Source organism: Gorilla gorilla, chromosome 11 (genome assembly GCF_029281585.2).
Source record: "Gorilla gorilla gorilla isolate KB3781 chromosome 11, NHGRI_mGorGor1-v2.1_pri, whole genome shotgun sequence".
NCBI lineage: Eukaryota > Metazoa > Chordata > Mammalia > Primates > Hominidae > Gorilla > Gorilla gorilla.
The window spans coordinates 84,065,804-84,093,589 of NC_073235.2; the positions used below are offsets into that span (position 1 = coordinate 84,065,804).

Genomic DNA, 27,786 nt, shown 5'->3' on the forward strand with positions numbered 1-27,786 from the left:
ACAAAAAGAAATGTCTGCCATTTTTTTTTTCATAGTGCACACCCAATTCAGGCCAAGACATTTGAGAAATCTCAATAATAGCAACAGTCATGAGGAAACTTTTTTAAGTATTGAGAAATTATGAATGCTGACCCTATGGGTTGCCCTGCTTCAAAAGTTTGGAGTTCTGAATCATCATGATTAGAAAAGAACACTAGAGCGGGACAACTTTCAAACAAGATGATATGGATACTTTCTAGCAGGTGTCTGAAGTCCTTGTTTTTACAGTAGAGTCTAAATCTACTATAAATCTAAACACAGTAAATAAAGTATACTTAATAGGTATTGTAGAGTAACTGATGACCTGCTAGAATGACACATCAGTTAAGGGTTCCTGCTCCAGATTCAGACATGTACAGATTTATTCCCAGCTCCTCCTCTACCATCTACCGGTTGTTTAACCTTGTTAACTGATTTTTACATTATGTAAGCCTTAGTTTTTTCATTTATAAACTAAGAGATGATAATGATAATAAAATTCACTTAATTATACTATTTTCTAAGTCATGCATTGTTTTCAATCTTCAAACCTCACAGCAAAACTCATAATTTTATTTCCCTTCTTACATGAAAACATATTTGTAGTTCTTGATGCTATTATTATGAAGATTTAATGAGATAATTCATAAAAGTTGCCATCAAAAATGGTACATACTAAATGCTTAATAAACATCAGCTATTATCATTAGGATTTAAATTTTTATAATAATGACTTTAGTAAAGGAAGACATGTTAACTTATTTAACAGCATGAAAACTTAATTCAACATTTTACTGAAAATGTTTAGAGAATCTTCAATTAGCATTTTGAATATAATCACATAAGATCTGACAAAGTTTATCTAAATTGTTTCTCCGAAGAAGTTTTGTTATACAAAGCACAGTCAAAAGGGCTTCTTCCTAGCAAAAGAATTTGAAATATATCAGAAATAAGATGACAATGAATATACTTCTTAACTCCTATTCTCAGGATACTCTGTCAATGACTAAAGCAGAAATATAATTTTCTTGTATAAGACACCAATTACTTGTTTTCAGTATAATTATGACCAATTACATGTAAAAATATAACCCTCCCTTAGAATAAAAATGCCACCAGGGCCCGTGAGAAGCCCTAGGGAAGACTGCCTGATGTTACTTATCCCAAGTATAAATAGAATGAATCATTTCTGAAGAGCTAATTGCTTTTAGCTGAAAGGGTAGAGGTTATGAGCTAGGGCTGTTGGTGGACGAAGAGAAACACTGCAGGAACCTTTGCCATGTCTGTCAACCTTTTCCAAGCATCCCATAAACCAGTCATACAGTAAAACTCTTGGAAAATAAGTGAGAATTTTACATGAATCAGGAATGGGTATTGCTTAACTTTTAATAATATTTAATAAGAATATAGCATGTTCTGTCACCTATAATTAATCCCTGGAAAGGTTTCTTTGGTTAAGTGTGGCATTCAGGGTTCTACATAAGTTCATTCAATCAAACTGCGCTGATGAGATCTTGGCTATCCATGGTACTTGGTCCTGGCAACACATTAGAATCCCTGGAGAGACTTTTAAAGAAAGCCCATGCCTGGAACCCACTGAGACCTATTTTATCAGAACCTCTCAATCCTCGGACTCAGGAATAAGTCCTAAGAAGGATGAAATTCTAAAAAGTGATATTCATGTGTACATATGTCATAACATAAATGCTATCCTTTTTTAATAGCACCCTATTTATATTTTCAATTTCTCTTTTTTGATCATTTTTAACATACTTATTTTACATTCTCTGCTTGCTTTATTATGTGGAGGTCTTGGCAGTCTAATGATAGTTTGTTATGTCTGCAGACTCCTACAATGAATTTTCCCCACCACTACTTACTAGAGTAGAAAGGGTTCAAATCTCAAACTAACATGCTATCAGTCCAAGATAAATAGTAGTTTTTCCTATTCTTTTATTGAGCAAATTTTACATAATACCTATGTTTTCATACATTTATATTTTCAGTTACAATTCTGATAAAATTAGGAGTTTGGTTTAAAAAGATTTTCTTTTGTTAACAATCCTTTAGAGACTTAACCAGTGCCACTAGTCTTTCAGAATTTAATACAAACTAGTTTTTTTCTCCTTCTTTTTTCCAACATAGCTGACCACAGACCTTGGATGCCAGCTCTTCTTAGAAAGAAGATCAAAGTTACTGTCAAATGGACAAGTTTCTAATGGAAAACTGGGGAAAGAGAGCCAGGACCTTTTGGAGTGCCCATGGGAAGAATCTGGGGTGCAGAAAGGAAAAGTAGCTAGAGTCTGGCAGAGATCAACCCCCAAAGAATTCAAGACCCCACCCTTGTGACCCAGGGCAATGTTATTGGCGGTAATTTAGGAATTTCCCAGGGATAGAGAACTGGGTGGCCAGCTCCTGCAGGGGTTCCCATAGTCCCCTCAGACCCAAACTGAGATGGTGGTCACCATATTGCTTGTGCACCAGTGGTGGGCCTCTCCTCTGCCCAGGGATTCTCCACCCTTGAGTCTCTGTAGCACCAGATCCCCTGCAAACATATCTCATAACCTGTTCTGACTTTTAAAAGCCCAGGGGGCCAGCAAGTTCCCAGGGAGCTATGGAACCTCTAGAGATCTAACCCCCCCCCCCCCCAGTGTAGGCCACCTATAAGGGAGAGGGACACAACTCGCCAAAACCCCTTTGGGACAAAGGAAAGGTGGGCACAGTGCCAATCGCTAAAGGGGGCAACACCATGTCAAGGAACGGATATGGAGAGGGGGTCATCTGTGGCAATACCCTCCCACCCCACACACTGTTGAAGACGCAGCAGTGGTTCTTCCCACTGGGGGCCAGCACAGGTACTCGAAGAAAGAGTTTTTCATGGTTTTCAAGATGGCTCCACCCCTGCTGAAAGTGAGAATGCCACTTAGGCTTACATAAAGGGTGGGACCCAACTCCCCATCCCTACACAGAGCAGCAGTGTCCCAGCAATGGAGGACATACAAGTCATGGAGTTGCCTGCCCTAGACTGGGGGAAGAGGCTCTGCCCCAAGACCATTTTGGTGGTTGCCTTCAGAGGGGCATATGCATAACCTACAGCCAGACTATGGCTGGGAACCCAAGGAAAAAATCTTTATGAACTGAAGGTCATGAGCCCTCTGATGGGGTATGATAGACAAGCAGATCACATTCCTGCATGAGGAGCTAGTGCACCTCCCCCCATCTCCCCCCAACCAGCGACCCCAAAGGCCTTGGCACACACCAACACAATCTCTTCCTGTCACTCCCCTATCAGGACAGGTGCTTCTACTGGACATCAGCCTAACTGAGGGCAAGCTGGTTCTTATTTTTTAAGTGCCACCTACTAGATTGCAGCCTGAACTGTACTATCAAATAAAAAGCCCACTACCAGAAAGGCTTAGCACTACTCCACAAAATAAGCTTCCTGAGACTTCTGCACCCTCAGCCCCACATGAGATAGAGTGTCAGCTCACAAATCCAATACATTGCTACAACAAGCAGCATCTAAGAAAGCTACCATGCCCAAGGAATCCATAAAGAGCCTTGGCCCCCTGAAAGCACCCAGAAACAAAGTTGAATGATCACACACAACATACACCATAGTCATACCCTCAAGGGGGAAAAAAAAAGTTTAAGTCCCGCCCAACCAATAGGAAATTCAAAAATAAGAATCAACAGCTCCCTCAGATAAGAAGGAATCCGCCCAAGAACTCCAACACTACAAAAAGAGTGTCTTCATACCTCCAAAGAATTGCATTAGCTCCATAGCAATGGATCCTAACCAAGTTGAAAACTTTGAAGTGACAGACTAAAAAAAACAAAATATGTATTGCAAGGAAACTCAGTGAGCTCCAAGAGAAATTTAAAATCCATTTCAAATAAACCAGAAACACAATGCAGGATATGAAACATGAGATAGCCATATTAAGATAAAACCAAATAGAACTTTTGGAATTGAAAAATTCACTAAAGGGAACATCAAAATACACTTGGAAGCAGGCCAGGCATGGTAGCTCACACCTGTAATCACAGCACTTTGGGAAGCCAAGATGGGTAAATCACCTGAGTTCAGGAATTCGAGACCAGCTCAGCCAACATGGCAAAACCTTGTCTCTATTAAAAAATACAAAAATTAGTCGGGGGTGGTGGCACTCACCCGTAATCCCAGCTACTCCAGAAGGTGAGGCAGGAGAATCGCTTGAACCCAGGAGGCAGAGGTTGCAGTGAGTCAAGATCATGCCACTGCACTCCAGCCTAGGCAACAGAGTGAGACTCCATCTCAAAACAAAACAAAACAAAACAAAACAACACTTGGAAGCTTTAACAACAGACTACACCAAGCAGAAGACAAGATTTCAGAGCTTGAAGACCACCCTTTCAAATTAACCCAGTTAGACAAACATAAAGAATCTGAAAAATGAACAAAGCCTTTGATAAATATGGGATTATGTAAAGCAACCAAACCTATGACTTACTGGCATTCTTGATGGAGAAGAGGAAGAAGTAAGCAAACTGGAAAACATATTTGAGGCAATAATTCAGGAAAATTTCCCTAATCTTGCCAGAGAGGTTAACATCCAGATACAAGAAATTCAGAAAACACCTGCAAGATACAAGATGACCATCCCCAAGGAATATAGTCTATCAGACTATGCAAGGTCAACACCAAAGAAAAAATATGAAAGGCATCTAGAGAAAAAGGCCAAATTACCTATAAAGGAAATCCAATCAGACTAATAGAGGCCTTCTCAGCAGAAACCTTACAAGCAAGAAGAGATCAGGGGCCTACTTTTAGCCTCCTTAAAGAAAAAAAAATGCCAGCCAAGAATTTCATAATCTGCCAAACTAAGCTTCATAAATGAAGGAGAAATAAAGTCTTTCCCAGGCAAGCAAACACTAAGGGAATTTGTTACCACCACACCTGCCATACAAGAAATAATCCAAGGAGTTCTAAACATGGAAACAAAAGAACAATACTTGCTACCATATAAGCACACAAAAGTACAAAGCTCAGAGATCTTATAGAGCAATTACACAATTCAAACTAGAAAGCAACTACCTAACAATACTCAAATATCAAATGTATAGGAACAAAACCTCAAATATCAATATTAACTTAGAACATAAATGGCCTAAGTGCTCCATTTAAAAGACATAAAGTGGCAAATTAGATTTTTTAAATGACCTAACCTTCTGCTGAATTCAAGAGACCCATCTCACGTGTAATGACAACCATGGGCTCAAAGTGAAGGGATGGAGAAAGATCTAGCATGCAAATAGAAAATTAAAAAAGAACAGATGTTGCTATACTTGTATGAGAAGAAATAGACATTAAACCAACATCAAAAAGAGACAAAGGAGGGCATTATATAATTATAAAGGGTTCGATTCAACCAGAAGATTTAACTATCCTAAATAAATATGCACTCAATGTTGGAGCAACCAGGTTCATAAAACAAATACTACTAGACCTATGGGAAAAAAAAAGCTATACAATAATAGTGGGGGACTTCAACACCCCACTCACAGCACCAGACAGATCACCATGGCAGAAAACTAACAAAGGTATACACTGGACTTAAATCAGACTCTTGACCAAATGGACCTGACAGACATCTACAGAATATTCCACCCAACAACACAAAATATACATTTTTCACATCTGTACATGGAACATTCTCTAAAATTGACCACATAGTTGTAAGTCACATCTCAATAAGATAAAAAAAATCAAAATCATTGCAAGTGTCTTCTGAGGTCATAATGAAATAAAATTAGAAATGAAGAACAAGAGGAATTCTCAAAATGACACATATACATGGAAACTAAACAACCTGCACCTGAATTCTGAAAAAACAAAATTAATGCACAAATCAAAAAAAATTGAAACATGAAAACTGAAACACAACATACCAAAACCCCTGGGATAGGCACTTTAATGAATACCAGAACTACACGGACCTGCAATTGAAAGAAGATTCTTAATGAAAAAACTTCTTGAGATATTAATTTTAAGAGAAGTGCCAGCCAGGTGCGGTGGCTAACACCTGTAATCCCAGCACTTTGGGAGGCCAAGGTGGGCAGATTACCTGAGCTCAGGAGTTCAAGACCAGCCTGGCCAACATGGCAAAACCCCATCTCTACTAAGTAATACAAAAATTAGCCAGGCGTAGTGGCGGGTGCCTGTAATCCCAGCTACTCGGGAGGCTGAGGCAGGTAGAATTGCTCAAACCCGGGAGGCAAAGGGTGCAGTGAGTCAAGATCACGCCACTGCACTCCAGCCAGGGTGACAGAGCGAGACTCCATTCAAAAATAAATAAAAAATAAATAAAATTTTTAAAAAGTGCCAGTGTAACACAAGAATTGGTAGAGAGCTTTGGAGCCTCAACCATTCATTTGTGTCTGATGAAGATAGCCAAGAACTGTCTTTGTGGGGAGTAGGATAAGGAGTTGGCATCTCCTACAGGCCTCCCTGAGTCCACTTTGGTGCAGAGATGGAGCAGTAATGTATCAGTCAGTCTTGGTTAGGTTTCTTCACTCTCATTAGAGGATTTTAACAGTTTGTTTGTATGAGTTGATTTTAAAAGTCAATCTATTTGCTTTTAATCAGCAAAATCACTCTGTCCTCCAAGACCATGCCAGAGAATGACTCCCTGAGTGCCTCCAGCTCTTATCAAAGTTTCAAAAAGTAACATTTTCAGAGGATGGTAGACTAAAGGATATGTAGTTTATTCATCTCTGTAATTTGTCTAGATTTTAACCCTAGATCAAACAAAAACATCACTCATTAAGCTGAATAAATATTTGGACATTGTTTTTTGTTGTTGTTTTTGTTTTTGACAAGTCCCTCTACTCCTATAAAATTGCTTTTACTGAATTGAGCTTTGTTGTGATGTCCTCTGCTTCTTACTTTCTCTTGGTTTTATGGCTGAGATACATTGAGGAAGTTGCCTCAGTGTAGCCCTTCATAAGCCCCACGGGAGAAGAGTTCCTCAGACCTTAAGCACAAGAAAGAGCTTTGACTCTCCTAATTAAATGACATATCCTTATTTTATAGACAAGACCATGCAAGTTTTATGTATTCCTGGTCATGTTAATCAATTTACTTCCACTGAAATTATTAATTTTCATTTTTATTTTTACTTTTTAAATCACTTGACATAAATTTCAAATAACACTGTAAAGGATTCACTATTAAAGTGCTTTTATTTAATTATACATATTCTCTATGTTTCCAGAGAGATAAACTAAACTACAGCCTCTGTGGGTTCTTGTCTTCTTGAAATAACCAAGTCTTCTTGGAAGTCCCAAAGGGGCTAGCAGGGAAGCATGGAGCCACTTAGTAAGAGGGTCTTCCAATTTTAATGTAATGTCACTTCAGCTCATCTCGCATGAGCATAGCTTTATTGGCTGGCTGCCTTTGATCAACTTGGGTCCTCATGGTTTTCTTGATCAATGATGCTGGAACTGGAAATTTCTAACATGCCTCTGTGACTGCTCTTTGTCTAGCACCCATTTCTATCCTGTGCCATCTAACCCTAAACTGTGCCACCAACTATACAAGCTGCCTCTACTCTGATCTGATTGATGCAGCAAACAAGAAGAAATGAATTAACAGAAAAACAAGCAAGATTCATAAATCTAAGACAAAAAAATAAATCCTAAGATCATATTTTAACTAGATAACTTCTAGAAATCCAAACTGCATTATATTTGTACTTATGAATTGCATTATATTTGTACTTATGAATTTCATTTAGTATGCAAAATATGAAAATGTCATTGAGAAATTTCAGATACACTGAATTCATTAAGAGATATATCCTAATAAACATGTTCTCTTTTCTCTGGAAATTAACCTTTAGAAAAAGCTACTGTGAAATAGGTAATTCTCAATTACCAGAGTATAAAGCATGGCCTCTTAAGATTATTCAAAAAAATCTTATTTTCAGGCCACAGAGTACAAATACACACTTGCCATCAATGTGTGAGTGGAAGGAGAATACATTCTTATATAGTTCAAAAAAGACATTAATAGAAAAATAAATACGCCTCTAAAAACAACCCTCAGGTGAACTAAATTATTTAAGTATTTTATTTCAGATTATTGAAGCTTCTTCATGAAAATAGTCATTCAAGAGTTACTTTCTAACTCATTGTATGAGGCCAGTATTACCCTGATGCCAAAGTCAGACAAACAGTACAGAAAAACTACAGAACAATATGTTTTATGAATATTGATGCAAACATCCTCAACAAAATATTAACAAACCAAATTCAATAGCATCTTTAAAAGATTATACACCATGGCCATTGGGGAGTTATTCCTGGAATGCAAGGATGTTAAACATATGAAAATCAATTAATATAAGATACCATATTAACAGGATGTAGGGAAAAATATGATTATCTCAATTAATGTAGAAAAAGTATTTAACAAATTTCAACACTTTCTCATGACAAAAACTAGGAACAGAAGGAAACTGTCTCAACATCACTAAAGTTGTTTTTACTCAAAACATGTCTAGATTAATCATGTATATCAAGGAAACTGGGCTGATTAAAATTTCCCATGAGGAGTACTTACCTGCCAATATTTTCTTGAACTGTCTAAACCATATGTCACAGTGGTCTTCACTTAAATTAATAAGATCAAGTGTAGAATTCTTTAGTTTATTTTGTTCCTTTTTCAAGCAGATGAAGAGTGTGATACCTAATAAAGTACCACTTCTCTGCTGTTTAACAGAACAACGCCGTTTCAGTTTCACAGAGAATATGTCTTTGAGTTCAATAAATTCTTCTTTACATAGCAAGTCATACTTAGAATCACCTGAAAAAAAATTAAATTTTCCAGTTAAAACCATTGTGTTTCATAGAAGGGAACAACAGACACTGGGGCTTACCAGAGGGTAGAAAGTGAGCGAAGGGAGAGGATCAAGAAAAGTAACTAATGGGTACTGGGCTTAATACCTGGGTGATGAAATAATCTGTACCACAAACCCCCATGACACAAATGTACCTATATAACAAACCTGCACGTGTACCCCAGAACCTAAAAGTTAAAAAATAAAATGAATTACTAGTAAGAAATAAAAATTGTGACCATATCTTAAATGTATGAATAATAGTTAAAACCAAAAAAATTCATCGTTTGTAATTTTATGGATTGCCCTTTATGCCAGTCCCTACATGAGATGGAAAGGGGAAGAAAAGAAAAATTGGGTTTATTTTGTCAAGAATTAGATTAAAAATAGAATAAATGGAAGAGAGTCCCTGCCACACAGGCCTACAACATTCGACATCTGAGGATAGTCAATGTATGAAGAATTCCAAGAACATAAACAAAGCGACATTTTAGTAATAAATTGGTGTCACATAAGGAGCTCTTTGGTACTAAGGATAGAGTAAAGTAACAGAAAAAATAGAATTCACTAACAGAAGTGACTTTATGACAAATTGTTGAAGGCAGCCTTAACGAAAAGGAAATATACATTCCCATTAAAGTAACACACGCAAAGAGGAAGCAGAAGTACAATTATTGTGAGTAGGAAACATTATAAACTCTGTCAATCTAGGAGGAAATAGCCCCCTGAATTTAACCGTAATCAGACTTCAAAAAAAAATAGTGGCATAAAATTTTCATGACTTATCTTTAAACCATAGGTCAGAAAATAATTATTGTGGAAAAGACCATTTCAATTGACTCTCAAAGTAGAAGTGTTTTAGACCTTAAAAAAAGACTTCCAAAACTTCTGCTTTGGCCAATGTGGAATAATAAGAAACTAGTTTTACCTTTCACCTAAAACTACAAAAGCACACAAGATACGTGAAACAGTAGTTTTCAGACATTGGACATCAGGTAACACAGGACAGTGAAGCCGAAGAGGAGGAAAACAAAGTGGACCCTACGACTGCCCCAACCTATTGCCTGCAGAGAATCTCCAGGTCACAGGGCAGATACAGGAATCCTGGTGGGGCTTGGTGATCTCCCTGAGTTAAGGAGAACTGGGGGTTCAGGAAGGCTAAGGGGACTAGAGTTCACTGTGCAATTTACTACAGAAGAGAAAGCTGAACAGTGAACACTGTAGATTTGCAGAGGTCCCCTTGAGACTTTAGCTGAAAGTATTGATCAGCAGATGTACAAAGCCAGATAAGAACTACTAGAAGAACTAACAGAACAATGCTTAGAGATGACACAGGTGTTCCTACCAGCCGAAGTGGAAAAACATGGAAATTCATATGACATTATGGTAAGTATTTAGAAGAGTATTGGTCCTTAGTGAGCTGACTAAAGACTGCTGTGATTCCACCTAACAAAACTTAAAAGCAAGCCTCTCAAAAGGATGTCACTTTTCCCAGGTAACTTAACTACATCCTAGAACAATGCCAAAAAAATATTTACAGGAATAGAAAAAAAATTCAGCCATCCTGCACAGTAAAATTCACATCACTCATCTAATCCAAAATCACTAGACAAGCAAAGAAGCAGAAAACATATGAACCAAAATAGGAGAAAAAGTAATCAGTAGAAATACATGCAGAAATGACTCGAGTGCTAAAAGTAACAGAAAGCAGAGACCCTCTCTCAGCTTTTCAGCCCTTGAAGTATGAACAATGTTATCCTCCGATTGGAGTGAGGATGTTCATATGCTCACTAAGAAGTTCCTTGCTTGCATTCTCATGGGCATTTTTGGCCTCTCCCAACTATTCTGCAAGCTATAGTCTGATTGCTCACAAAGTACACATACCACTAAAAAAAAGAAAGCATGGAAGGAATGAAAGAAGAGAGAAGGCAAGTAAAAGGGAAATTAAAAAAAGGAAGAGTGAAAAAGAAAGAGAAAGAGAGAAAGAAAAAGAAGGAAAGGAAAGGCAAGACAGAAGGGGACAAGGAGAAGGGGACAGACGGAGAGGAGGGAAGACAGGAAGGAAAGAAGAAAAAGGAAAGAAAGGAAAGGAAAGACAGGAAGGGAAGGAAGGAAGGGAGGATGGAAGACAAGGAGGAAGACAGGGAGTGGGGGGTGGGAGGAAGACAGGGAGGGAGGGGGAGGGGGACAGAGAAGGAGGGGGAAGGTTGGGAGGGGTGAGGGAGAGGAGGGGGAGAGGAGAGGAGGAGAGGGGAGAGGAGGGGAGGGGGAGGGGAAGGGGAGGAGAGGGTAGGGGAGGAGAGGGTAGGGGAGAAGGGGGAGGGTAGGGGAGAGGGAACGGAAAGGCCTTTTTCTCAATTATTGTGGTCATGGGATAGGGTAACACTAAACATTTTTTAGGTCTTCTATTTCTTAGAAGGCTCAAGTTTCAGTTCTTCTCCTGGTCCATTTCTAGAGTTACCCAGTGACCTAAAACTCAACACCCTCAAAGTATCAATTCAACAGGCTCTTTTTCCTTCAGGTATCAGAAAACCAAACAATCATTACTATTACTAAAATCACCACTTAATCAGAATAAAAGTATTTTAGTGAAATGCTCTGTGTGCCTTTATAAAATGAACGGTTTGTCCTGTCCCGGTCAGTAAATACTAATTGATTAACCCTCATCAGTAAGACTGACTTTTCTCTAGAACATCAGTTCCCAAACTCTTTAGTCTCAGGCCCCACTGTGCACCCTTAAAGACTGAGGGCCGCAAATAACTTTGGTTTATGTAGGTTATATCTATCTATAATTATGGTATTCAAAATTAAAACCAAGCATTTTTAAAGGACAAAAATGCAAAGCACAAAGCACACACTCCATTAGGGCAAGGCTATCGCCACATATCCCATAGCTTCTGGAAAACTCCACCGTATCCTTGGAGAGAAGGAGAGTGAAATACATTCTGAGCAATATTATAAAAACAGTTGTGACCTCACCAACCCTGAGAGTCCCTGGACCGCACTTTGAAAATGCTACTTTAACACATTTTAGATTGTTTGCTCCCCTTGATCATATTATGAAGTTATAGCCTTTTACAAATTCAACATTCCAATTAACTAAAATTCTTGTCTCCATTTTAACACTCATGCTTGTCACAGACTGAACAGTGAGAGTCCCTTCAATCTAACTCCTTTGTTACGAACTATAGATGTTTTTGAAAACAGCCCTTCTCTTATAAAAACAGTGTTTCAAGCTCATCTGGATTCCCCAAGAAGTCCTGGTTCCCTTAAGGAAGAATATATTAGAAACAAAAAGCTGGATAGTATACACAAAGGAAACCAAACTCAGTCACAGCAAATCATTGGTGGTACACTTGCATCTGGTCAGCATATTACCAGTCATTTGCACCTGTTGAGCAAGTAGGCTTATGGCCAGGGTCCCCAAAATGCTTGGGAGAGACCAGGGAAGTCTTACACCCTTCCTCTACCCTCAAGAATGACAGCAAGCAGGCTTACCAAAGGTCCTGAAAAATCCTCACCCTATGATGGACTACATGGGAAATACTGTCCTGTGAAGTTTAAGGAAGATTGTCTTCCACACGGGGGTGTTACTGGGTGTCCGCTTCACATAGGTGAATGCATATAGATAAGATGTATCTCTTACCCACCTTAAAAAAACTTGTAGGCTTGGTTATATTTGTGGGTATTTTCCAAAAATCAGCTAGTCAAACAATTAATAAAACTGAATATCTTTTCATTTCTTTTTCTTTAAGACACAGAGTCTTCTTATGTTTGCCCAGTCTAGAGTGGAGTGGTTATTCACAGGTGTGACTGTGGTACACTACAGCCCTGAACTCCTGGGCTCAAGTGATCCTCCTGCCTCAGCCTCCCTAGTAACTGGGACCACAGGTGTGCATCATCACACCCAGCTCACTTTTTTTTTTTTAAGAGTTGCCTCTACACATGCTTTGCCTTATTCTAAACGGTTGTCTATTTTTTTCTTACCAATCTTTAAAGGCCTTCAAATAATCTTGATTAGTCCCTTATTATATAGGTTGCAAATAACTTCTTCTAGACTAATTTTATAATATTAGTTATTCTCTTGTATCACATATAAATTCAGAGTCTCTTTTTATGTAGTCAAACCTAGAACAATAAGAGCACAAAGGAAGAAGCTGGGGGATGGAGCGGGGTGGCGGGGGACAAACAGCCACTGAGGGAAAGAAAACATGAAAGTGATGAAATAAACTCTTTTCACTTTTCATTGAAGTCCTGTACTTCAGTCTGAATTTAACATGTTTGTGCTTTACTTAACAACTCAATGACTACTCCAATGTAAAATATCTTGTAAATTGCAAATTTAAAGATACTAAACCAAAAGCCAACATCACACTTACTGAAATCCAGAAGGATTTCCAAAAACAGGGCAAGAATACCTATTATTACTTATACCATTCAATTATTCTAGGCATTCTAGTCAACACATAAGGAAAGTGAAATAAAAGACAGTAATTGATGGATTTAAGGGGAAAGGAGGAGTTGAAACTATTTAAAGATGTTATCATAATTTTTTTTGTAAAATCCAAGATAATAAACTTAATGCCATTAGGCCTAATAAAAAATATGCAGTGAGGAAGCTGGCTACAAATATGTCTGCACCCAAGAAGAAGGTATAATGGAGATAAAAAAAAGTTCCCATATCAATTAGCATATTATATCTAGGAATAAACTTAGCAAAATGATTCTAGACTCATGTGGGATAAAGAGCCATTCAAAATCTACTGAGAGACAAAGGATTGAATAAGTGGAGATACAACAAGTTCCAAGATTACATATTTTCCATGCCAGTATTCTCTTTATTAGTAACTACTTACAATAGACCTTCAATAAAAATCTCCGTGGTATTTTTTGATGTAACGAATGGACAAGGAATCTCATTAAATATTTGAAAATTCTCTTGGAATAAATATATTACAGTAAGAAAATGTTTTAAAAGCAATGAGGGGGCTAGGTGCAGTGGCTCACACCTGTAATCCCAGCACTTTGGGAGGCCGAGAAGGGCAGATCACCTGAGATCAGAAGGTCGAGACCAGCCTGGCCACCATGGCGAAACCCTGTCTCTACTAAAAAAAAAAAAAAAAAAAAAACACACACACACACACAAAAATTAGCCAGGTGTGGTGGCACGCACCTGTAATCCCAGCTACTCAAGAGGTTGAGGCAGGAGAATCCCTTGAACCCAGGAGGCGGAGGTTGCAGTGAGCCAAGTTCGTGCCACTGCACTCCAGCCTGGGTGACTGAGTGAAACTGTGTCTCTACATAAATAAATAAATAAATAAATAAATAAATAAATAAATAAATAAATAAATAAATGAATGAAGTAATGAGGGGGAGTACACACCCTATCAGATATATTTGGTAAAGCTATTACAATAGAAGTATCTAGGAATAGAGAAATGAATAGATCAGAAAACAATTACACACTTAAAAATTCACTGATGTGATAATGGTGGCAACTAAGCTCCGCTAGAAATAGCAAAGGATGATTTAGAACTGACTAATCTTTTGTAAAGAAAAATAGGGCCCTATTTCATAATATACACCAATATTTGTAGGTTAGAAATTTACGTAACCTTAAATAGAAAAGCCCTAAGACACAAAGGAAGACAGAGATCAATATATTTAACATTAAAATTATTGAATACCTAATAAAGACCTCTAAAGTCCTAAAGACTCATAAAAAGTCATAAGCAAAGGCCAAATGGACAGAAATATTTGCAACATATGACAGTTACATAATCTATTTAATCAAGAAAAACACTTTAATGGTAAAGTACATAAAAGACCCAAGCAGGCATTTCACAAAAGAAGAAATGCAAATTGACCAATGAACACATGAAAAAGTTCAATCTAATTAGTAATCAAAGAAATGCAAATTAAAACAACAAGATACCACTTTTTGCCTTTTAGATTGGCACAAGATCAAAAATAATGCTAAATGATGGTGCAACTAAAGGGAAGTAGCCCCAGTGCTGGTGGGAATGCAAAAATGGTAATTGCTGGAGAACAAGTTGGGAATATGCATCAAAAGACTTTAAAATGTTAATTGCACTAATATTTATAATAACAAAAATATCTGAAGCAATATTCATGCTCTTCAATAGGAGAATGGTTGAATAAATCATAGTCATCTTCTGCAGCTCATAAATGAGTAAGTGAAATCTCTATTCTGGTCTGGAAAGACATTCATGCTAAGAGGTATGAAAAAGTAGAATAAAAGCAAGTTACAAAGTAATCTGAGGGATCTGATCCTGCTTTTATTAAAGGAGATAAAAAGAAATCCCAGTGGAAAACACACAACAAATTTAACACTGGTTACCTATTAAATATGCAATATGAGGTATGAAATATGAGACTAATTTTTTCTTATGAAGCTCCATAATTTTCCTTTCTTGTAATCAGAATTATAATTATTTTTAATGTAGAAAAGGAAAATTCTTTAAAATATACCTGATTTTGATCCAGCAATTTACTTCCAGGAATTTACTCTAAGGGAATAAATATGCACAATTTAGCTAAAAGAATACTTATCCAGGCCAGACGTGGTGGCTCACGGCCTGTAATCCCAGCACTTTGGGAGGCTGAGGTGGGCGGATCACAGAGTCAGGAGTTTGAGACGAGCCTGACCAACATGCTGAAATCCCATCTCTACTAAAAATACAAAAATGAGCCAGGCATGATGGTGTGCACCTGTAATCCCAGCTACTCAGGAGGTGGAGGCAGGAGAATCACTTGAACCCAGGAGGCGGAGGTTGCAGTGAGCCAAGATCACACCATTGCACTTCAGCCTGGGCAACAGAGTGAAACTCCATCTCAAAAAAATAATAATAATAAATAAAAATACTTACTTACCCAAGCATTATTTGAGTGAAACTTGGAACAACCTAAATGTACAATAATGGAGTATTGGTTCTGTTAAAAAAAAGTATATTCATATAACAGAAGGCTACTCAGCTATTAAAATGTAGAGGTCAGTGTAGTGGCTAATGCCTGTGATCGCAGTGTTTTGGGAGGCTGAGGCAGGAGGATCACTTGAGCCAGGAGTTTGAGACCAGCCTGGGCAACATAGTGAGACCTCATCTCTACAAAAAAATAAAAAATAAACAAACAAACAAAATAAACCAAATAAGCTGGGCATGGTGGTGCCTTCCTGTGGTCCCAGCTACTCAGGAGGCTGAGGTAGGAGGATTCCTTTAGCCCAGGACGTCCAGCCTCCAGTGAGCTGAGATCACACTACTGCACTCAAGCCTGGGCAACAGAGTGAGACCCTGTCTCAAAAGTAAATAAAATGCAGGGCTGACTAGAAAGATGTTCAAAATAGTACAGCACATTTCCATTACTGTTTTGTATATATTTATAGAATACATATGTGTAATGCTTTCATATGCATGTAAGTATGAATACGCATATGAAAATTTGAATGGTAATGACACTGTAGTTTGCTTATATAAATGTCTAATTTGTCTTCAGTGAAAATATTTCTGTGATCGATTGAAAAAAAGATTGTTTCACTTGCTTATCCTAAAATAGTTTGATTAGTTTAAATTTAAAAATTTCCATTCCCTAAAAATAAGGGTAGCTAATAATGAACATGTGTTACACACCAAACGCTGTTCTCTGTACTTCATTTGTATTATCTAATTTAATCTCTACAACAAAAACTAGATGCTTTTTCCTAAAAGAGAAGAAACTGAAGACGGAATGTAAGTAACTTGTCTGTGGTCATACATCTGGTAGGAACAGATCTAAGATTTGAATCCAAGCATTTTGGATGATTTTTACTACAACTCGTTAACAACAGACCCATGTAAAGACCTTCTTCAAGGAAACAATCACTAACCCTCTCATCTGTTTCGTTTTTTATTAAGGTATAAATTACCAACAAAAATTACAGATTTATAAGGGCATAATTCCGTGAGTTTTTTTAAGTATATGCACTCACATAACCACTATCCCAATAAAGATATAGAATTTTCCCACTGTTATAGAAAGCTCCCTCATACCACTCTCTAGTTATTCCCTCAGGACCATGATTTTGATTTTTACTATAGCTAAGTTTTGCCTTTTCTAGAACTTCATATAAATGTAACCATAAAGTATGTGCTTCTTTGTATCTGGTTTATTTTACTCAACTTTAAGGTTTTTAGATTTATCCACAGTGTTCTCATACTTAATTGGATTAATAAGTATCAAGAAATTATACATATTAAATATTATAAGATTAATAATGGACTTAAAAAAAAAACTAATGTATGACTCTCCTTGGAGGACTTATCGGTCCCATCTTCCTCAATCTCCAACCACTTGCTAATTTTTTCTTCCAAATTATTTTTTAATTACAACTTTATTTTTTGCTGTTTTATTAGTTTTATTTGACCAATAAAAATCATATATATTTATGTATATATTACAATAAAATTGACCACTAAAAATTGTATCTATGCGGTACAAGATACAGCATAGATCGTAAAGTTGTACATAGATCATAAAGTTGTACAAGATACAACTTTATTTTTTGTAGTTTTATTACAGTATAATTGACCAATAAAAATCATATATATATTTATGTATATATTACAATATAATTGACCACTAAAAATTGTATCTATGCTGTATAAGATATTATAAAGAAAAGGCAGTATTTTTCTGATTCATATGGAAAATAAAATGAGGTACAAGATCAGTACCATACACGTTTACAATGTGAAATGATTAAAATCAAGCTAAGTAACATATTCATTACCTCACACCTTTTTTTGGTGTGTTGTGAGAACATTTAAGACGCAGTCTCTTAGTGATTTTCAGGTATTAGCAATTTTCAAGTATACATTATTAGCCATAGTCACAATGCTATACAATAGATCCAGAACTTATTCATTCTGTCTAACTGAAATTTTATACCTTTAACCATCATCCCCTTGCTTCCCCTCCCCCAGCTCTTGACAACCACAATTGTACTCTCTACTTCTTTAAGTTTGACTTTTTTGGATTCCACATATAAGTGAGATCATCTGTTTTTAAATCTAGCCAAATTTAAAACAGTAGGTGAACCACAGTTCTGCCTGCAGTCCTTAGGAAAACAGCAAGACAGCATATGTATAAATTAAATGAATAGTGTTTCATCAGAAACGGGGGCTGCCTTCAAGGAGATGGGAGGTTAGACTGCAGCAACCAGGAGGACCCAACAGTGAAAATTCTGAAAATCCTTGTAAGGATCTGAGCAGTATTTCCTGCTTTTCCAGCTCAAGCTTCCAATCTCTACTCCTGCATTTGTGTACAGATCAAAATCTGAGGTTTTCACATGAATGGTCTTTTTGCCAATGTTACAAGAAGAAATTAAAAAGAAAAACTATAGGCTTAGAAGAAATATTTAGTTATTATTTGAAATTAGTAATTTGTGAATTCTTTTACAAATGTATAACAATAGACAAATGTTCTTCAGCACTCCATTTTTCACAACGGTGAAACACTGTAAATCTCTCAGATGTCAATATCTCACATAGAAAGTCTGATCTATTATTCATTTTGGCAATATTAACCATTTATGCTACATGAATAAATGTGACCAGTTCTAATCACAAGATTCACTTGATTTTGCATATAACTAGTTCCTAACATATATGAACATGTGTATAATATTAGTTTTAAGGAAAATTGTTTTCTCATTCTGAATATAGTCTTTGGGAATAAAACTTGTTAGTATTCTATAAACAAGCTTAAAATGTTTTTATTTAAAGTCTTGAGCCATCTAAATATTGTTTAATGAGTTATCAGATTAGGCGGTGCTTTGCTATGTCTTTGTATTGTTACCGAAGTTCTTATATGAGGAGTGGACCAGCTGGCTCTGTGGGGCCGCAGGCCACTGGCTTCCTAGACTTGAGAGAGAGCTAAAGCAGAAGGCTTCTGAGGTTTCTCAGGTTTCCAGGTGAAAAGCCCTCCAGCTAACTTCAGTGAAGGTTGAAGGTTCAAGGTTCTAGAGATCATCTGATAAGATCAGCTGAAATCTAAAAATGTCTTTCTTTCTCCTCAACCCCCACTGCAAAACATTTATTTTTTGGACATTCTTAGAATATACAAATACTTATGGGAAACATGATTAAAGAGAAAAAAGGGAAAACAAACCATACTGAGAGAAAAAACTGTTGTCTCGGGTATATTTAAAAATGGACTTCTTATCTATACACCTTTGCAGTATCACCTTAAGAATGACTCAGACTCATTTTATTTTCCATATGAATCAGAAAAACACTGCTTGTTTATGAAATTTTACTTACAAATTTTTGAGTGCTGAAAAAATATTACATCTTTTATGTCTGCTTTAGTTGTCATCTACAAGATAACTACTCTGATTCCCATGCTAGCCACTTCTGTTATAGTACAAGTTTCTGCTAGAAATAAAAGCAATTGTTTTCCTAATTGTATGTAAAAGCTACATTTCCATATACAGCCCAATACATGCAGACAGTATAGTAAAAGAGGAGTTAAACAAAAATCACCACATACTTTGGGGCATGTATTTTAAATATAACTTTAATTCTACCTTAATGTTAAAACATACCTTTATTGGTAAAAAATAGGAAGTGAAACTCTATTCATAAATTGATATTTGATATCAGTAGATACAAATATAGAAATCATCTATTGACACTTTTTTGCAAGTTATGATAATTAAATCCTTATGAATGATATATAATTTTGCTTGGCGGCATGTGGTTTATTATTTGAAATCTACTGGTTCATTAGTATCATACTGGTTATAGCTAGTTGTTTCAGAACATTAACTGTCCTCTCACATTACTTACAGAGATACTGGGGACCATCTGTTCTTGCAAGGGACTTAAGTATACATCTACTGGGTATCATGCTATTTATTTAATTCAGCACCCACTTCCTATTGTTGTATTTTCTTGGGGGGAAAAGTCAACTTAATTACAGGGAATAAAGATAACCTCTCCTGGCAGGTTACCTTGTCACCATGAGAGCAAAGCCGGACCTGCTTAAAGTAGGTTACGGTGGTTAATAAGAAGAGCAAAACCAACAAGACTTAAGAATATTTAGCAAAGGTTTAACAAAAATAGAACAGTGAATGGCACTTTTAAAAATATTACTGTAAGCCTCGGGCTTGTCTAAATCAATCTTGGCACATCTGTCTGATGTAGACCGTAAACAGGATTAGAGCTGGATTTATCTGCTTGGTGCTAATTGTGCTCACAGTTTCTGCACATGTCCACTTTTTAAAATACTGCCTGAAAAACAGGCCTGCCTGATAGATGGCTCCCACAACATAGTGTATACACACACTTATGGTATATTAGATGGTTAAGCAATGTGATGTCTAACAATTTTTTTGGCTCTTCAGAATTGGTTATCTAATCCCCTAATTAAAAATACAAAATTCTGTTTGAATACACCACATACTGAGATAAATCTGTGAAGCAAGGGACCAATAAATTTAAATACACTTTAATTGTTAGAAGAAAACACAATTTAATTGTTAATAATCAGGTTAAACTAGGGTTTAAACAAATAGGGCTGCTCCTGTAGTTTACTGAAAACCCATCACAATATAATACTATCCTCAAGAATTATGACATAACATTTATTAGCAGAAAAGCTTAAGTTCCTAAATACATACATATATCAAGAGTTACAACGAAGTAGGCTTCTTATCTAGTAAAAGAATTAGAGGGAAATTTTTGAACTTATTTTCAGAGAGAAAGACAGAAAATTACAGTCCAATTCGCAAATGTCACATTTTTATCGGATCAAATAAAAAATATTGAATTTCCAACTGCAATTTTTTTCCATTTAGTTGTTTCTATCATGTGTAAATGGCTGAGATACTTCTTAAGAATGTAAGCATTTGAGGATATACAGATATTTTCATGTGAAGTCTAAGATGAATTAATGAAACAGTCAAAAATCTAAATTTTTTTTTTTTTTTTTTTTTTTTTAAGACAGAGTCTCACTCTGTCGCCCAGGCTGAAGGGCAGTGGTGCGATCTTGGCTCACTGCAAGCTCCGCCTCTTAGGTTCACACCATTCTCTTGCTTCAGACTCCCGAGTAGCTGGGACCACAGGCGCCCGCCACCATGCCCGGCTAATTTTTGTATTTTTAGTAGAGACGGTGTTTCACTGTGTTAGCCAGGATGGTCTCAATCTCCTGACCTCGTGATCCGCCTGCCTCGGCCTCCCAAAGTGCTGGGATTACAGGCGTGAGCCACCACACCCAGCCTAAATGTTATTCTTTGAGCTTTAAAATACAGACAATAAAAATGCTAATCTTTAATACCTACGATGTAAAAGTGACATTAAAAATGTTAAATTACATGGTGTATGTTTAATCATAAATACCACGTAAAATTGGTAAATTCTTTGAAAAAGAACAGTATAATAGAAAATGAGAGCTGTTTGACTTTTAATCGTAGACAATCTTCTAAAGCTTTTTTCTGGATATATGATTTATTCACATTCCAAATATCCTGGCTAGTTCTTAGAAATTAATTTTCCTAGATCTCTACCATTAATAAAAGGGTAGGTGTATACATATAGTCTTGTTTTATATAAACAAATATTCATGAGAAATTGGTGAATTAAGTAAATCTTTTCAGTGCTTATGATAAACTAAAACACCTTCATCAGCAATTCTCAATGTGTAGTCTCAAAGAGTATACAGGGCAAAAACGATTTTTATAATAATACTAAAGATGTCATTTACCTTTCCTACCATATTAACATTTGCACTAAAGGTACAAAAGAAATAGTGGGTAAAACTCCTGGAGTGTCACTATGAATCAAGGTGGAGCACCAAATTTTACTAATAATTGCTGCATTCTTCATTAACTCAAACTCGGTTTAAAAAATCCAGTTTCATTTAACTGTTCTTGATGAAGCAATAACACTTATTTTTAAAAAAATCTCCACCCTTGAGTATATTTTTAAAAATGTTATGGGTAATAACAATGGAAAGTATACATACAGCATTTCTGCTACAAATGGAAGTGGTGGTTTGCTCCAGGAGAAACACTTATATCATTTCAGTTGCAGCTGAACTAGCTGTTTTTCATAGAACACCACTTTTTACTTGAAAGATCAACTGACAATACAGACTCTGGTATTGAGGCAGCAGCATTTGGTAAACATTTTCTGGAAAATGAACAAAGTGAGTCAGTCACTAAGCAAAGCAACTGAGAGCTTTGTCAATGATAAAATATAAAGTTTTGAGTAAAATTAGAATTTTGTAAAACTTGTAAGTATGATGATGATCTTAACAGCTTTCTAATCTTACAGAATTTTCTGATGAGACTGGCAGTGACATTAGACTTTTTAAAATATACTATAACGAAACTTATCAACATTTAGAAACTGTGTAATAGTAAACCAAATTTTCCAAAAGGCCAATACAGGATGTTATAAAATCATACATGGGCAAAATATCCATTCAAAGTACAAGACAGACCAATAAATTTTCAAATAGCAGACTACAATTAAATAGATATGTTTTCAGATTTCAACTTATAACCAGCCTTTAAGAAATTAGCACTTGATAAGTTTTGCTATAGTATCAAAGGAGAATATCCACAATTATCTGAACATATTAAAAGATGTTTCCTTTTCAGCTGCACATCTGTGTAAAACTGTATTTTCCTTAGATACTTCAATCAAAGCAACATATTCACAACAGACTGGATGAAGAAGCATTCTGAGATTTCAGCTGTCTTCTATTAAGCCAGAGTTGAAAAAACTCAGAAAGTCAAATACCACATGTTCTCACTTTAAGTGGGTACTAAATAATGTGTACATAGGAACAGAGTGTGGAATGATAAACAAAGGAGACTCAAGAGAGTGAGAGGGGGGTGGGTGTTGAAAAATTATTTAATGGGTACAACGTATGTTATTTGGGTAAAGATACACTAAATTCTCAGACTTCACCACTAAGCAATATATCCGTGCAACAAAATTGCATTTGTACCCCTTAAACTTACACAATATTTTTTTTTTAGAAAAGGGAGATTTGAAAAAATTTAAAATAGAAGAGTGGTACTGCTTTTTTGATTGTTTTGGAAAATAGTTATTTTTAATACAAATATGTTATTTATGTTAATATGCAATGAACTTACTTACTGTTATTTTTATTTATTTTTTTTTTTGAGACAGAGTCTCACTCTGTTGCCCAGGCTGGAGTCCAGTGGCGCAATCTCGGCTCACTGCAACCTCCATCTCCCTGGGTTCAAGCGATTCTCGTGCCTCAGCCTCCTGAGTAGCTGGGATTACAGGCGCCCACCACCACACCTGGCTAATTTTTGTATTTTAGTAGAGACAGGGTTTCACCATGTTGGCTGGTCTCGAACTCCTGACCTCAAGTGATCCACCCGCCTCGGCCTCGCATAGTGTTGAGATTACAGGTGTGGGCCACCATGCCTATCTTTTCGGTTATTTTTAAATAGTAAATATTTTTAATGTCTATTTAATTTCTAATACAACAAATATCAATGGTTATAACTTAAATAAATGGTCTTTGTGCTTTTCAACGATTTAAGAGTATAAAAGGGTTCCAAGACCAAAAAGCTTGAGAACTCCTGGTATATAGTCTTATAAAGACAGGCATAGCCTTATGAAAATTAAGCCTAAAATGGCATGATTTATGCATTGCATCTTTCTTCACCTTGTATTAAATACCTAAGATTTTATTACTAGATTGTTTTTACACCATCTATGCAACAAGTTCCTATTACACCTGAAACATCATGAAATAAAGCAATTTTAAATATTTCATATTCTATACCCCAAGTTCATCATGCAATGTGATTGGCTTTCATCATTTTCATTCATTTCAAGAAGGGCAATTTTGTTGAGATCATTTGTTCCTTGATTTTACTACCTACTTATGTATTTGCCCAGACCTTTCGTTTTATATGTCCACTTCCATCTCAGTCCCTCAGGAAAAACATTTATAAATGTATAGGGTTGGGGGAGGTCTCCAAGAATGGCACCAACAGAAAATATGACCTTAATGGATTCATCTTAATCAAAAACCTAGTCTTTTTTTTGGCATTATCAGTTCAGCTACACATATCAGTTTGTATATACAGTTCATATATATCATACCAGATGATCTTTGCACCAATTCCTCCTGAGCCTCAGATTATGGTAATTGGCCCTTTCTCCAGCTTCTCAGCAATTCACTTCAACAATATCTTCATCTTTATCTTCACCTCTAATCTCTGTATCCCAGCACCTAGCTTAATGCTTCAAACACAGGCTAGGCTTCCAATAAAAGTTTTTTATTGACTGTATTTACTATCAATCAGAAAATCCCTTAATCACACTGTATACATTTCCACCTCTGGACCTTTGCTCCTTCATTTCCTAGCACATGGAAGGCCTTCTTGACTCTAGTCTTTTCAAATATTAACCAACTGTCGAAGCACACTGAGCCACTCTTCTAAACAATAACCTTCATTTCTCAGTCCCTCTGAACTCTTAAGGCCCACTACTACTCAGTTGACATTTAATCGCATATCAGAAGTTATTAACTTACCAGAGGGTGAAGGTTCAAAGGTCTTTGAAAGCCTTTAATAACTTGTTATAAAATACTAATTAAATGGTGATTTTAAGATGGTGGTAGTGGGAGAGGTTAGAGAAAGAATAAAACTGTAGTAGTTCAAGGTAAGTCTGAAAGTTTACTTCTTCCATTTAACAAGTTTGAATACCTACTACATTTGAGGCACTTCTTTGTGTAAATTAAAATGTTAATATTAGTGTAACTGAACCTCCATGGGCAACTGTTGCTATGAGAACAAAGGAAAAAGTGCTTAAACCTTTTGTGGCCTGAACTTGCTGGACTGTAGGAACAGGATGAGATGTAAACCACAATGATGGTTTCTATTGCCAGGGTGTAAGGATTATGTCTGGGCATGGGCTTCCTTATTGGTAAAGGCCCTTACATACAGTTCAACTCACTAATACTCTTTTTTTCCTGAGGACCTCAAGGATAGTCATATGTACTTTGCTCTCACTTTTGTCATTATTGTCAGCCAATGTAGTACCTCTGCAGGTCAGATCCCATTACTTCCCAGCAGTCACGGTAAGGATATCGCACAGCCCTCTAAATTGTCCAAAGGGTTCTGCTACTTAGAAACACTAAAAGTCTGACTTTTATACCATGCCCATTCAGTTATCCCCTCAATGCTCTCAATATTTGATCATAAGATGACAAAAAAGTATTCAGAACAACTGTTTAAAGTTCAGAGTATTTGAACTTGGCACAGGCAGATCTGTGTTGCTGGAAGGGAGAAGAACCTTTACCTGAGAGATTAAAGTAATTGTTATTTTTACTTGAAGTGTCCAGTGGTCCTAGGACCAGGAAAGAGGTAGAAGAGATTCACCTAACAGCCTCTAGGATACCTGAATTCCTCAGTCTACCTTCCTGATGCCAGCAATGGGACCACTGTGGTCAGGGATCACTTTGGGGTGCACAGTGGCAGGGAATAGAGGGAAGATAAAAAGAAACTGCCAGAAGCCTTGTTGACTGAACATCCAAAAGTAAGCTTCAAACACACATATAATTCAAGATGTTCTAAAAAGTATTTGTAAAACTTTATTTATTCATATGATGAGTATTTTTAGGCCCAGACTTACTGGAGACAAAGGGAAGGTGATAAGCAATTTTAACATAGCTTATAATTGGTTTGATTTTTAAAATCCAAGTTAACAACATTCAAGACAAAGGTCATGTTTATTTTTAATATGCTAGGCAAATGCGGGATATGAACCTTTCATTTCCACAATTAAAAGAATATAGTTGACAAATATATTTGGTTTTCATTTTTGCCATTGAAAAAAGAGTTAAGTAAATCAATAAGAATTGTTTCCACAAGAAAGAAAAATTACAAGGAAATTACTTATAAAATGTAGTCAAATTTCCTAAGTCTCTAAGTTATTTTCAGTTGGACTTACTCAAAATGTAAGGAAAAAAATTAAGTCTTAATAAAATTGTAAGTCTTAATAAAAACTTTAAATTGTAATAAACACACATATACTTCACAAATTATGCCAGTCAGCTGATATAGTTTAGGCTCCTAGTCACATGAAATATGATACTCTACCAACGTATTTGAAGTAAAACAAAATTTTAACAATTTTGGAGTAGAAATTAGAGGAAGCCAATTTTATTGAAAAAGCCTTAAATTGATTCAAAGAGTCTGATACTAAAATAAGCTAAATGTTTATACCTTGGCGTTCTACATAGATGGTAATTATACAAGTGTGTCTCCACTTTATAATAGTTTTAAAATAATAATTTCTTCTCCATGCCTTTCTTCATAACACAATTACTACTGCATAGTTAGTACTATGATAAGAAGCCAAAATTAAACGTGAAGTTGAGAAAGTATTACCTGATGAGAAAATTTTGGAGAAAACTTAAACATTCCAGATCAAGTATTTTATATACTTAGGTACATTATGTAGCATGTAATCAATGTAAAATAGCTTATAGGATTACAGCAAGCCATCTTCTCCTCTGTGCTGTAATACTGTCAGTTTTTTTTTTAGAAAGATAAATTTGATATCAATACGATGTGACACAACTGCATCAAACCTTAATTTCACTCACAGTAAGAAGTCACAGGATTAAATAACACTGTGCAGTCTTTTAGAAAAGTTTATTGCTTCCAGATGGATTCAAGTTTCCTTTCAGCCCTGATTACATCTAATATGCACAGGGTGCCAACATTATAAAGGACAGAGTCAAAAATATCATTTATATAGATAGTGAGGGGTGGAGCAGGGAAACTCTGGCTTCTAAATAGGTTCTGCTAGTCAAGTCTTAACTATTTTTAAGAAATCATAATAAGCATTTAATGAAAAACAAACATCATACTATATAAATGTCTTCAATAATGGCTGTTCCACAGAAAAACACAAATCTACACTAAAGTAGCCATAAAATGACTCCTAGCTCAAGCCGCATGCTCTTTGCTCCCATGTTGGGCTGTGCCATGTGTCACACCGCATGGGGCTTGCTACCAAGATGTCCACCTGTGCCTCTGTGGCAGAAGAGGCATCCATTTTTATTTCATTTAGTAGGAGGACTATTGAATATAAGCCATTGCAATCAGATACAAAGACCTTCAAAAATAGTGACTACTCAAAGGCATGTTTGCTAACTTTAAGGCTGCACACAAATGACCACTATATTTAAAAGAACATTTTCTTATGCAACTGAAGTACCACTAACAAAATAAATGAAGTCTTTTTCATAAAACGCCCGAAAAGTACTCTCCATAATGCAAATTAAAAATAAAATCACATCCATTCTATCTAATCTTGGGGAGAAAAACAAAATGCTTGAAGGATTTCAGTCAGTAGATCACATGTCATCTTTTTAAAATATATTAAAACTAAGAATACTTCTGTATTTCCCATTTTCTTAAAAATTGTTCAAATGTCACCCTGAAAAATTTATACAAATTACAAAGTTGATTGAATATAAATGTTAAACAATTTATTATGATTCCTTAAAACAGATTAGCAATTTAAATACAATTATGGTCCCAAAGCTCTAAAGAGGAGGAAAATGATTTCTGGAAACACATAAAATCTTTCTTACTGGAGAACTGTTTGAGAATGTGGGACTACAATAATTCCTGCTCATGCCTAACTTTCTCCTGTGGAGTACACTTAACCAAAACTAAGACAAATATCATTATGATACTTTATTACTCATAATTCTTTAGAGAGACTAAGTTCTTCTATGTAAGGAAAGTGAATGCTAAAATTTCAGGTGATCCTCACAAGTTTTTCACTATCTTGTATTTTCGATTAGTTCCATAAGTGATACT

General features: G+C 36.0%; 1 protein-coding gene across 4 annotated transcripts in view; it reads right to left on the bottom strand.

Moving 5' to 3' along the window:
- The window catches only part of CERKL (CERK like autophagy regulator), a 119,974-nt gene that overhangs the window by 57,901 nt on the left and 34,287 nt on the right, over positions 1 to 27,786 (bottom strand). For all 4 annotated transcript variants that reach the window (XM_004032898.5, XM_004032900.5, XM_055380334.2 and 1 more), the window contains exon 2: positions 8,624 to 8,866. In XM_004032898.5, the coding sequence (XP_004032946.3) occupies positions 8,624 to 8,866 (243 nt within the window). The remainder of the gene's footprint in view (positions 1 to 8,623; positions 8,867 to 27,786) is intronic.